This window comes from Astatotilapia calliptera, chromosome 14, assembly GCF_964374335.1.
Source record: "Astatotilapia calliptera chromosome 14, fAstCal68.1, whole genome shotgun sequence".
NCBI classification, from domain to species: Eukaryota; Metazoa; Chordata; class Actinopteri; order Cichliformes; family Cichlidae; genus Astatotilapia; species Astatotilapia calliptera.
This window is the reverse complement of record NC_137435.1, coordinates 5,866,476-5,879,121: the sequence shown is the minus strand read 5'-3', so window position 1 is coordinate 5,879,121 and position 12,646 is coordinate 5,866,476. Positions and strand designations below refer to the sequence as shown.

The 12,646-nt window shown below is 39.0% G+C and overlaps 1 protein-coding gene across 1 annotated transcript in view; it reads left to right on the top strand.

The window, feature by feature from the left end:
* LOC113036012 (calcium-binding protein 8) overlaps positions 1-12,646 on the top strand; it is a 57,180-nt gene that overhangs the window by 6,878 nt on the left and 37,656 nt on the right. The window contains exons 2-3 of the mRNA XM_026191992.2: positions 761-882; positions 9,336-9,479. Coding sequence (XP_026047777.1) covers positions 761-882; positions 9,336-9,479 — 266 coding nt within the window. The remainder of the gene's footprint in view (positions 1-760; positions 883-9,335; positions 9,480-12,646) is intronic.

The following is a 12,646-nucleotide window of genomic DNA, read 5'->3' as shown; positions in this document are numbered from 1 at the left end:
CTCTGCTCTGCTGTCAACTTAACCCGTAAAGGAGATGAAACAATGAAAAATGTGATTCTTTAGTTTGGTGCAGATCATTCAGTTCATTCTAAAAATCCTCCATTATGTCAAAGAAGCATTTCCTCAAAGGGCTCATCTAGATGAAATCCTGTCGGAGATCTTATCACTAAGATCTCAGTGCTTTTACTTTCCCCCTGTGCCCTTGAGCTTTAATTTATTGAATAATTAATTACTTCAGACTCATTTGCACCTACATTGCACACAGGCATGCTCATATGCACCTAACGTAGACATGAATTCAGCACATTCACCTCGAGCTACACGCTGTGTTACTTTCCATTTAGTGAATGAGTTCTGTTTCATTTATGAAGCATGTTTATGCCGCGCCTATTGGATTTGTTTTAGCAGTGCCAGAGTCACAAATGAGCGAAACTGTCGCTTTAAAATCTGATTATTTCTTATTTTCTTCTTGACTTAATTGTAAGTTTTGTTTGAAAGGGAACCTGCGCAGCTCGCAAATCAATTCTCAGTTTTTTCTTTTTCTGTGGCTAATTTGAAACCCTAATAAGTCAATTCTACAGTGATGTTGTGGGGACCATGAAATGTCACAAACAGAAGCTGCTGTTTTTAGAAATGTGTAAGGTGGGCTTTTAATGGTTTGTTTGTTTTTGGAATTAATCCTCCAAGAGAGAAGACTCCTGTACAGCTCCTCTTTTCTACCCTCACTGCTGTCTAAATGATTTCTTCTATTGTCTCTCAGGGAGAAGATGCCGTTCCACCATGTAACGGCAGGCCTGCTCTACAAGGGGAACTACCTGAGCCGCTCGCTGTCCGACAGTGACAGCGATGTGTTGGCCAGCATCTCTGTTGAGGAGCTTGACGGTAGGACTCTTCTGTAAACTGGCTACTGTCCTCCCTTCCTTATCCTTGATGATTTATTCAAAGTGAATAGGCTGCTTACAATCTTCCTACCAACATAGTAATTGGCAACATCATGCAGCTAATATATTAATATTCATTACTGCTATATGTTGTTACTCAAACCTGAGAAGAAAATCATCCATAAAGGATCTTCTATTAAAAAATAAATAAAAAATGATGTGTTTTGTGTCTTCAGCAAAAGCAAAGCCAGGTTTAGGCTTTTATTCACCAACTGTTAACTTATTTATGCAACAAACACAAGTCCAGGCCTTGAGTTAAAAAAACAAAACACACTTTTTAGACTTAAATAGTGTGACCTGGAAATGTTGCTGCATACAAATGATTATAAAGCCACTGTGGCTTCATGTTTAGTTACACTTCATGCCAGCTTAAGCAGGGTGTAGGAACAGAGTTAACCCTCTCCAGGCAGACGTTGCAGATTTGCAACAGTTAAGAACTAACAACCTGATTACCCCACATACATATTTTACGAGTTTTTTTTTCTCAGAAGTACCACTGCAGGACATGGTTGTGCATTAGCAACAAAAAACTTAGGAAAAAGTTACAAAAAGGTCAGAGAACAATTAGCCTGTAATTGAAACCCAACAAAGGTATTGAACATTTAAAGAATATTTGACTGTGTGTAAAGGGAAAAAATTATGTGTAAAATAAAAAAACAAGTATTTTGGACGATAAGCCTGTCCACACTGTAGACTCTAAATCTATGTGGATCTCTTTTCCCCCCCCAAAAGAGTCTGTTCTGTTCATTTTATTGCCAGAAACGCTTTGAGAGACAATGCGGCGCTACAACACGAGCAGCATCTGCCTCACCGAGTCAACCAGCCACAGAAATGCAGTATTCTCTACATAGCTTATCTTACCAGGAGCATTTGTGGTCTGCTGGCCTCTCTCTGTCCCAGACGCTGTGTTTATGAACCCTTTGTTTTGCAGTATGTCTGAGAGTAATCACCTGGGCCCGTACAACACAAACCTGATCAATAATGGTCTGCTGGAGTCAGCAATAGCAACCTCACAGGTAGCAAACAAGCTAGACTTCCCAAGACCTTGAAAATATTAATCTTTTGATGCAACATTAAGCTGCTGCCTGGAAAATTGGCATTGCAAGGCATGGTAATGGCCAGATACTCTGTCAGGACGGAGTTTTAATATGCACGAAGGGATTTGCTGTGTGTGAATTCCTCATTCCTGTTTCAATGGGTTCACGCTGTTTAGTGAATACGAAATGATCTGTGGTTATAGGGTCCTGATGAGGTCCATTTAAAAACGCTATGACTGAGTCACTGTAGCCTGCCAGCACTGTAATTACTGCATAAGTATTTACCCTGAATTATATGCTGGATGGTATTACAGTGGGTTTGCAGACAGGTCACTAGTTTGAATAGTGAAAGTCAGTAGAACCAGGTGTGACTCACTCAGGCCCTCATAACTGATATTGTTAACAAAATGTGTCTCAGTCGTGCAGGTTACTTTTCCCAGTGATGTCTGTGATTGCTACCAATGTCCACTATGTCATTTAGAAATTAAAGAAGAAACAAGAAGCTTTTCTGGGGAATTGCATGTCGGAATAAAACCACGACTTGTGGTGAGGGGAGCAACTGTGTGCTTGGCTGTCTGCAGGTGCAGTGTGAAGTTTTGTGCCAACTAGAGGAGATAAAGAGGGGACTGTCGGTGATGATCCTAATTTTTAGTATTGATTAGTTTGTTTGTTTTTTAAGCCATTTTTTAAAAACAACTATGGTGTGGTAAGGTAGTTCCAGAAGTTATACATCTTACAATATTCCAGAATATTAGCCTGCTTTCATGTGTATTTGGGATCTTTGTCCTGTTGGAACATCCAGTTGTGTCCAAGTTTTAGCCTTCCAGATGTTGATTTGAGGTGAAGTTGAGGAATTTGGAGGTAGTTCTCCTTCCTCAGTACTCCATCCACCTGTACCAGTACCACTTGAAACAAAACAGCCCCAGTGCATGCTGTTACCACCACAGTTGATACAGAGTTTGAAAGCCTCACTTTTTTTTTGCATGCAAGCACATCTTTTTTCATTGAGGCCAATCTTTATCTTGTCTGACCATAAAACTTTTCTCCAGAAGCCATTTGGCTTGTCCAAGTGGGCAGCTACAAATTTCAGTCAAGTTTGAAAGTGTTGATTTTTGGAGCAGGAGCTTCTTTTTTAAGCCGCACCCTCTTAGTGCATGGTGATATAAAACTCAATTTATTGTGAACAGTGCTGCTAGTGATCCAGCAGTTTCCTGGTCCCTGAACATCTCAGGCAATTTCCTCTCATCTGAGGGTGACAGTTTCAGTGTTCATCCAGACTTTGGTAAAATGGTGTCCAAATAACTTTGAACTTTGAATCTACAGTTGTTTAAAATTGACTCCAAGAGACTTTTCTATCTTGTGTTAATCTACAGTTTTCAATCATTAGAAGATCTTTAGATTATCACTGTCTTCACTGACTCTGACTTTCCCATTGTTATGAGTATTGTTTAATCCAGTGAGTGCTGTCTAACAAATCCTTCTTATCCTGACAAAGACAAACTGCCAGCTTTATTCAATAGTGATCACTGATAGGTTAATTGGCCTTGGCCTTGTAAAGTTAAACAACATTATAGAATCTTCAGCACTACTATTTGAGCCTGTATGTCCATCCAAAATAAATTCAAATGTGTGCACCCAAATTTTTTGGTTTTTAGAGTCATTAAAGATATTTGTGGGGCAATCATTCCACTCTGGAAAAATAACAGACTTGTAAACTTTTAACCCCTGTAGCCCTTCAGTTTCAGTCCCCTGATACAGATTACTCAGCCTCTGCGTTCTGCACATGTAACACTTCTGCTTCACAATATTTACTGTTTGTCCAGGGGTATTAAAAACCTTGCAGCTGCAGGCTGAGCTCTCATATGACTGGTAGTGTGGAATCATTCAGCTGTTGAGTTTGTTGTTTAGTTTGTTAATGTTTTATCTCTCAGGAGGAGCTGCTGCTGCCAGCAGGGATTACTGAAGATAACAGCAGGCTCTTAAGTGTTTCTCACAGTAGGTACACCACTGTAAGATTTAAAATATGTCAGTCATTACGAGACTGCTGGCAGTTGTTCACCAGAAGCTGCACTGGAAGAAAGGCAACTTTAATATGTGAGGTTGATCCTGACCAGTGTTTTCACTCCATGTTACAGCATCAAAGAGAGTTCACGTTTCCGTGTATTTTCTTATAACTAGAATGGGGAAAATCTCTTGTAAGATGTAGGATTTATAACTAATTCTCAGAAACGCACTCGATAAGCTGTTCTCTGATCATCTGAATGTGAAATATTGTTCATGCCATTCCACACAAGCCTTTTTGCAGCGTTGCCCTTGCTCTGTGACCTGAGTGTAATCTTAAGAAGCTCTAAAAGCCATTTGTAACCTCTTTGCACCTCATTGGTTTCTTTAAAAGTGGACAGTTTTTGTCTTATTCATTACATAAATTTAATTATGGTGTAAGGAAGGCCCAGAAAAGAGCTTTTTGCAGAATAATAAGCCTTTCCTTACCAAGTACAAGCACAAACAACAAAACTTCAAGACTTTTCCTTCCCTGTGTACTCTCTGGTCCATCCGGAATATATCAGGGAAAACCATGTTAGTCTGTGGCGTTAGATCCTGGAAGAACAAACTGAGCATTTATTACAAAGATGTTATTATTACATGACTCTCAGTAATATTGGGGCTGTGAAGTTTCACAAAATTGATCATAATCTCATAATATTTGAAAACTGCTACTTACAGAAGATCAAATGATTAACTGTATGCTTTGACCTTATGTGATCTCTTAGTCATGCTGTTGCTGAGTGAGGTTAGTACTCCAGGGTGAGAGTTGCATGAGGTCATTGACCTTTGGTTGCATGTGTGAATTTACAGAAACTCCTAGAGAGTCTTCATCTTTCAAGTTTTATGCAAATCAGATGACTTCATCTGTTACCACAGGGCAGCTTGAGAGAATTTAAACTAGTTCAAAAGTTTGAATTTCAAGACATAATGAATTTTTAAATCTTTTATGACTGAAAACTAAATTTATTGAACTATTTTCATCACACAGCTGACATTTCATTCAGTGTAATTCTGAAGGTGCACTGGGACAGTTCTAATGTAATAGCCCGGATGACAGACACCATAATATCAAATAGTATCGAAACACTCCACCACAAATTCAGATGAATATGCATCCACAGAGGCAGACCTGGGTGAGTTCAGTTTTTTCTAAAGGTTTTGTGAGGGTGGTGCAAGAAATTCTTCCTGGCTCTTCTTTCACAAAGCATGCTGAGTTAGAGCAGATGGCAGGAAGTCTACGGGTAATTTAGAGTTCCTTCAGCCAACCTGAAGAGAGACTCAAAGAGACACACAACAAACATTTCCAACTCCAGTGGGATAAAAGAAGCTGTTCCCACTTCTGTTTTCTACGAGCACCAGGACAGTTACCAATAGGGAAGAAACTCGTTGTGCAATTAGCGCGGAGAGTACCTGATGTATAGTTCTTGCATCCTGCAACAAACACAAAGAATCACACATACAGTCACACAGTTTTCAATAAACAACTCATCTGAGGAGGAGCTTGGGGAACTGTCCATGGTGCTGCCTGTGTTTTCCTTTACCCCAGTCACACTGGATAACACAGTACAGAATCCAATACTTAGTCATTAACACAGCACCAAACTCTAATAATAAAAATTGTTGTTGTTGTTGTTGTTGTTGTTATTATTATTATTATTATTATTATTATTATTATTATTATTATTATTATTATTATTATTATTATTATTATTATTATTATTATTATTATTATTTAAAAACGGTTAAAATTATAATTTAAAGTCAGGCAGCCTCTGAAAAATGTCTTCAGACATTTATCTAACAATGTAATGTTCATTCATTGTGTCTGCATCAATCAGTTATTTTATTCTCTCTGAAAATTGAAGTCAAACTGCACTTGAGGTATTATAAATATACCACTTAATTTTTTAATAATGTTCTTTAAACAATCCCACAATCCAAATCAGGCCTTTTGAGATTTCAGAAACAAAAAACATAATAAGAATTAGTGAAAAAAAAAAATGAAGGTACAAATGAATAAAATCGGTTTTCTATGTAACACAAATATACAACAATTTGTTAACATTAAAAATACTTAAATACATTAAAACAAATACCATTTTAAAAATACCCATGTAATACTGTGTTGGGGGTATGAATATAAGACCTCTCTCTAACACAGGGAGACAGGCATCTGCTCACACACACTCACACACACACACACCTACACTTACAACTAATTAGAATCATAAATCAATCATTTATGCATGAGGTACACTGCAGGCAAACTAATATGTATGCCTTTGATGTGATGGGTTGTTAGCGTGTGTGTGTGTGTGTGTGTGTGTGTGTGTGTGTCCTGGGACACATTATTTCCAGAAAAGTGTCTCGTGTTCTTGCAAACGATGATGATGTTTTACGTGCTCAGGACCAGCTGGTTGGGGAAGCAGTAGCGTGCCATTTTGAAAAAGGTCAACAGGGACAAAATCCTCTTATTTATCTACAGTTGGCACTCTTCTTTGCTTAATGGCACAATTCATTATTTACACACCATTTATCCTTTATTATTAATCATTTGCGAGAAGATAAAATGCTTTTAGTGTGTTACTTTGCAAAGCAGTTAATTGCAACACAATGTCATTTATTTAAGACTTTTTTTTTCTTTCTCATTTGTCATTAAAATATTTGCTATCATCCAACCATTTTTTGATTACTTTTATGCACTTGTGAGAATATTACAAAAACAAACACTAGCTACCATCAAATATACATTTTGTTTGCAGGGATTTGATTCTGAGTCTCGGATGTGATGTAAACTGATTGTGACTGTTTTTTATTGTTGTTGTTGTTGCTTCCATAGTGATTTGGTAAATGTCCTCTGCTTTTACATTTCCTGGGAAGGATTGGGTTAAACCATGGTAAATGGCCTGCATTTGTGTAGCGCTTTTCTAGTCCCTAAGGACCCCAAAGCACTTTACACAACCAGTCATCCACCCATTCACACACTGGTGATGGCAGCTACATTGCAGCCACAGCCACCCTGGGGCGCACTGACAGAGGCGAGGCTGCTGGACACTGGCGCCACAGGGCCCTCTGACCACCACCAGTAGGCAACGGGTGAAGTGTCTTGCCCAAGGACACAACGACTGAGACTGTCCAAGCTGGGGCTCGAACTGGCAACCTTCCGATTACAAGGCGAACTCCCAACTCTTGAGCCACGATCGCCCCCATAAACCATCTACTGTGCTCTCCCGTCTCAAATTATTCAGTGCTCAACAGCGTGCTCATGCATGTCATGCAGTCATAGTGTTCTTCAGAGAAGTGACATTCCTCTTCTATTTAAAAAAAACACCAGACGCCTGTCCGTCTCTCTCCCTTTTCTTACCATGCATCCTCTCTTATCTGTAGGCACACTTATGAAATATGTATTTATTAAAGCACAGTGAAGCCTGCTGACTTCTTTTACTGATGGCTTGATCACACATCAAGCAGTTACTGAACCAGCTGTGTAAAAATAAGGCATTTTTGTCTCTGGTCTGAGAATTGGTGAGCTCAGCTTCAGTTGCTCAGATGACTAAAGAAGTCATTTGGATGAGTGATGAAACGTTTCTCCTACTGAAAACGGTACATCCAGATAAATGGTATTGAATATGCATGTTCATTATCAATTTAAAGCTTTCTCAAATCATTCTATAAAGCAGAAACAGTTTTTATATGACGAACTTATTCTCTTATCAAATGATGTGACCAGTGTGGGAAGCCGCATCTAGGAAGTCACCGGGTAACATTTTGGGGTTTCTGGTGTATCTGGGTCAAGATTTTCTAATGGTCACTGTGTAAGAATGCAGATCCACTCATCCCTTGTCTTCACTACACTGTCTTCACGGCTTTACTACACATACATTCACACCTGTGGCTGTGGGAATAAACTTTTTTTTCGTTCTGTGATGATGAATGGTCCATTAACAGTGCAAAATTTTTACATACCTTGTGAGTTTAAAAACACTGTGCAATGATAAACGGTGGCGACAAAAGTAGTCCTTCTCTGACTGTATGTTTGCAGTCTTATTCAACAGAAGGCAAACTACACTGTAAAATGATCATTTAGCTGAATCAACATTGCTTTCAATCGCAAAAGGAGCTGAACGTTACACACGAGCTTCACCAAATTGGTATTTTCAGTTTTATTATTCCCCTGTAGTTTACATGTAACAGCAGGGAAGATATTCTCATAAGCACTGGTGACTCGAACAGCCAGAACATGCTAAACCACACTACAGCAAAAAACAAGGCTTCAGTGTTTATTAGGCAACAACAAAGAAGGATGTTTAGCAGGATGGGAAGATGAAAATGTGTTTTTCTCTTATCTGTTGAATAGCATAGGTAGGGGTGTTATTCTACACAGTAAATGGTTCTATCGACTGAAGGAAAAATCCAATATCCTAAAGGTCACAAATTTAACGCTTATAAGGGACGAAAAGCAGTGAAGCAAGTCCCACTCTAACTACCTCTTTTAGCGTAGCTTTGGATGATTGAAGCAGACCTAATCTGCTCATTTTAGATTTTATGTTTTTATTCTTGGAGTCGACATAATATACAGTTAAAAATAATAATAATTTGCCTCATAATCGGCCTCAGTGCAGTTCTTAAGTTCATTCATTGACTTAAATGAACAATTTGAATGCCTTTTCTCTCCCACTTTGAGCCAAGTTTCTCCTGATTGGCTGCCCCTCATAGACAGAAGGTTTAAATAGAAGGTGGATTCAGCTTTTCTGTTCACAGCCAGAACTACATGTCTGCGTTGACCCTATTAGGGATATTAGAGCATTCTGAAGTGTGAACCTTTGGCTCAAATTGATTTTTTTTTGTATACATTCCTCAAAAAGCGCCAATCAAAGATAATATCATATACCAGCAGGTTACAGTGGAGAAGGTGAAATCATGAAAAGCTGAGGTGACGGTGGCTGTGACAGCAGGTGGAGAAAATGAATCAATGGTCTGAATTGATCTTGTTAACTTGAGGCAGTGGTGCGAGACCAATTGCATCACACAGCCCAAAGCTAGGTCAGACAGGAAGTAAGGGAGAGGGAAGAAGATAGAGGAAGGACTGTGGATGATGATGATGATGAATGAGGTGAAAGTTTGACTTCATTGAATGTATTGTGAAATAAAAGTCTCAAGAAGCATATCATTGCCAAAGAAAGGAATCCCAGAAATGCGAAAGACCAAGAAAAATAACTACGCTGAACAAGTGTTTGATTCCCCAAACTGGGAGCAGGAGGGGTAAGCCCTATTTATAGATGCTGAGTCGATATCCTGTTTGTCTTGGCAGAGATCAGAGAGGCGTTTAAGGTGCTGGATCGTGATGGAAACGGGTTCATTTCCAAACAGGAGCTGGGCATGGCCATGCGGTCTCTGGGTTACATGCCCAGTGAGGTGGAGCTGGCCATTATCATGCAGAGACTAGACATGGATGGTGAGTCACATGTACACACACACACATGTGAAAATGCTCTGTGCAGTGCAGAATGGGATCTTCCCTCATGTGTTGCATAATAAAAATGTACACACCGTCAGTTTTTATTGTCTTATCAACGGGTAACTTCACAAATATCTACGGTAAACTGCAATATTTCTCTGTTCACTCTTTAGGCTTCAGATGCACTGATTACATCTCCCACCGTCTCATGCATAAAACATTTATTCATGCCTGCATGACTTTGTACTATTCTTGTTTTCAGCTACTTGCTTTATCCTCTTGACACATTGAATTATCAAAGTGAAATTGATGCCCAAGGAGAGCAAAGTAAATGAAGAAATTTGGAGATTAATCAAAAGTATGCATGCGTGAGATGGGCATAGTTTTTGTCGGTTAGGTGGGTTTTCACAATGGTTGCCCAGCAAGTACAATTTGTATAATGTCATTGTAGTTCCTTCATAACTTGACAGTCTGGTGTGTGAAAGTACATTTAAAAAAATGCATTATAACAACAACATGTATAAGATTCTTGCAACATAAAGAAATTAGCTGAGTTTTATTTCTGCAGCACTGTCCTCACCTGAGACATTTGAACTTTTTGTCCTCAGAGAGAACACTCTCAGCACCAAGAAAATACAAACTTAAGCTTTCTCTTCTTTTGCACAGAGCATTTCTGCCAATACGGTCGTCTACGTTAACTGTGACTGACATTTAATAAAGGGTAGACTCTTAAAATTATATAAGACTGGGATGGGAAAATGCAATATGCAAATGTCAGATTGCTGAAAAAATATTCACATTTTTCATGTTTCTATCAGAGGCTTTGATAAGTGCTTTTCAGTCTCAGAAAGAGTGGAATACTATAAATGTTCAAGGCTGAATATTAAAGTTTAAGAAGTTAGACTGCCTTTATGCTTCTGACTCATCCACCACAGAATCCCCGGAGACCCTAACTGCTGCTGTGCCTCAGGGCCGGATCTTGTTGCATCGTCTGCCGCAACCAGAAGTTGAGGTTACTTTTGTCACAGCAGCTTTTGTCACCAACGTCCAGAGCTGTTTGTTTATTTATTCCCTTTCTTGTCATTTATCTTAGTGTATTGAATCTGAGTTTGCTGTGGTTTCAAAAACCTCTTTTAATCAACTAGGTCAATTTGTTTGTATCGATAAATGTCTTTAGCAAAATACTGGGGATTTTTCTTTATTTGGGCAGTATTGAATGCTGGAGCTGGCTGAATACAGAGTCAGGATACAGTCTAATTTTGAAAATGAACATAGAATAAGGTAACTCGGATCAAAAAAGAGATGGCACTAATGCAGGAGGCCAGTAGACATGGAACTGTGGAGTACTGGGAGCTTAACTGGAAATGTTATGGGTATTGTCATCTGCCAACACACACATCAAATCCTGCATGAGCTAAATGACCTCAAAGAAACACACAGTGCACAAACAAATATAAGAAAAAAATTCAGCACATGTTGTTTGAAAGAAATTATTTTGCAATTCAGCAATTCTCTTCTCGTGTGTATGTCCAGCAATGTATTGATGAAGAGCGTCAAGGGGGCGCTGAATGAGGGAGAGTAAGGGTATTAGCAGATGAGTGGGAATGGATGATGGTGATTGTATCCTGGCCAGGTGGGCAGCTGTGAGGCTCTTTCACAGCCATTGATTCTTTGCCCAGCTGCCAACTCCAGCTGATCTCCAGAAGATACTGATCGGTTATGTGTTCTGCTTCTCTCTTCTGCCAAACCAATCCATGTGATAGTTGCTGAGCTCTGTTTGCCCTTCATGCAGAGGTGTGACTCCTCTTCTTTGTTCCTAATCACAGCATTGCACCAGTCTTTGTTGTTCACTCAGATTACACTTGTTCTTTGTTGTACTGATAATGGTCATGTCTTCAATCTGTCAATTCTGAATACCAACATTTGCTTTTATTCCCTCCTGTCATTTGCCTGATTTGTTATCTTTACAGTGAGCAGGATTCTGCATATTTCTTTAATAATTCATTGTTCTGTTTCCAGCTGAAATGAAATGCTTGGTTGTGACATAACACAGGAAGAAACTGTTCAAAAGCAGGTGGCTTGGGCTATGACAGACACAGAAAGTGACTCAGTGACTTTGTGCATAATGTTCAGCTGTCAGAAACTGCGGATACATCAAAATGGGAGCTGAGATGCAACTGTGGTGTTTTAGGGAAGAGTGAATTACCCTGTACTGTGGTTTGTTTGTTTTTCTTTGAGGCTTTGTGCATGTTTGGTACAGCATCGAGGAATAATTTAAACAGTAGTAATTATCAAATTGGACAATCAACATGGCTTGTTGTCATTCAGTTTGCACACGAGTTTTTATCTGGTTTATCTTCTGTAATGGAAGTAAAAAGTTTGGGTGCTACTAAAACAACTGAACTAATGCATGTGTTAATGCACGTTGTAGAAGTATTCATGCACACAGGCTTGGAATTACATAAACCGATACAACAATGTAGCAAGAAGCAAACTGAACACATTGTTTCCCAGAGGAGCTGCCTTCCTGACAGCACCACTGGGGAGAAACACCTTCTTAGAAGTGGAGGGAATAAAATGTACAACACTGGGGTAAACTATTTAATGCTCGCTGTAGTAATATGCACATAAATCAGTGGATTTTGTGTGTATTGCTAAATCCTGAGATTGTTCATAGCTCCGCTTTCTCACACTGGAGATAATTTTTTAATGCCCTTAATTTTTTTTTACTGTTTTCAATTTCTGCAGGTTCATGCTTTCTTTTGGTTTTCAGACATTAAAGCTCTATATTCTTTATAGTTTTCTTTAAGCGTGTTATTTTTGGCTTTTTCGTGTTTATGAGGTTTTTGTTGTCTGTACCTTTTTTAGTTCTTGTTGATACCTTTTGTGTTGCCATTGTGTTTCTTCAATTTTGTCTCCTTGTGTCAAGTTAGTCTTGTTTTTCTGTTCTATTTGGTTGTTGTTGGGTTTTACTTCCTTTGTCTTGTTTTCTATATTCGTTTTAGCTCTCCTCCCACCTTTTACCTCTCCCCTTGTTATCTGACATATGCACACAAATCAGGCATAACACTGTGACCACCTCCCTAATATTGTGCTGGTCACACTACACTAGACTCCTGAAGATGTGTTGTGTATCTGGCACCAAGATGCTGGCAATAGATCCT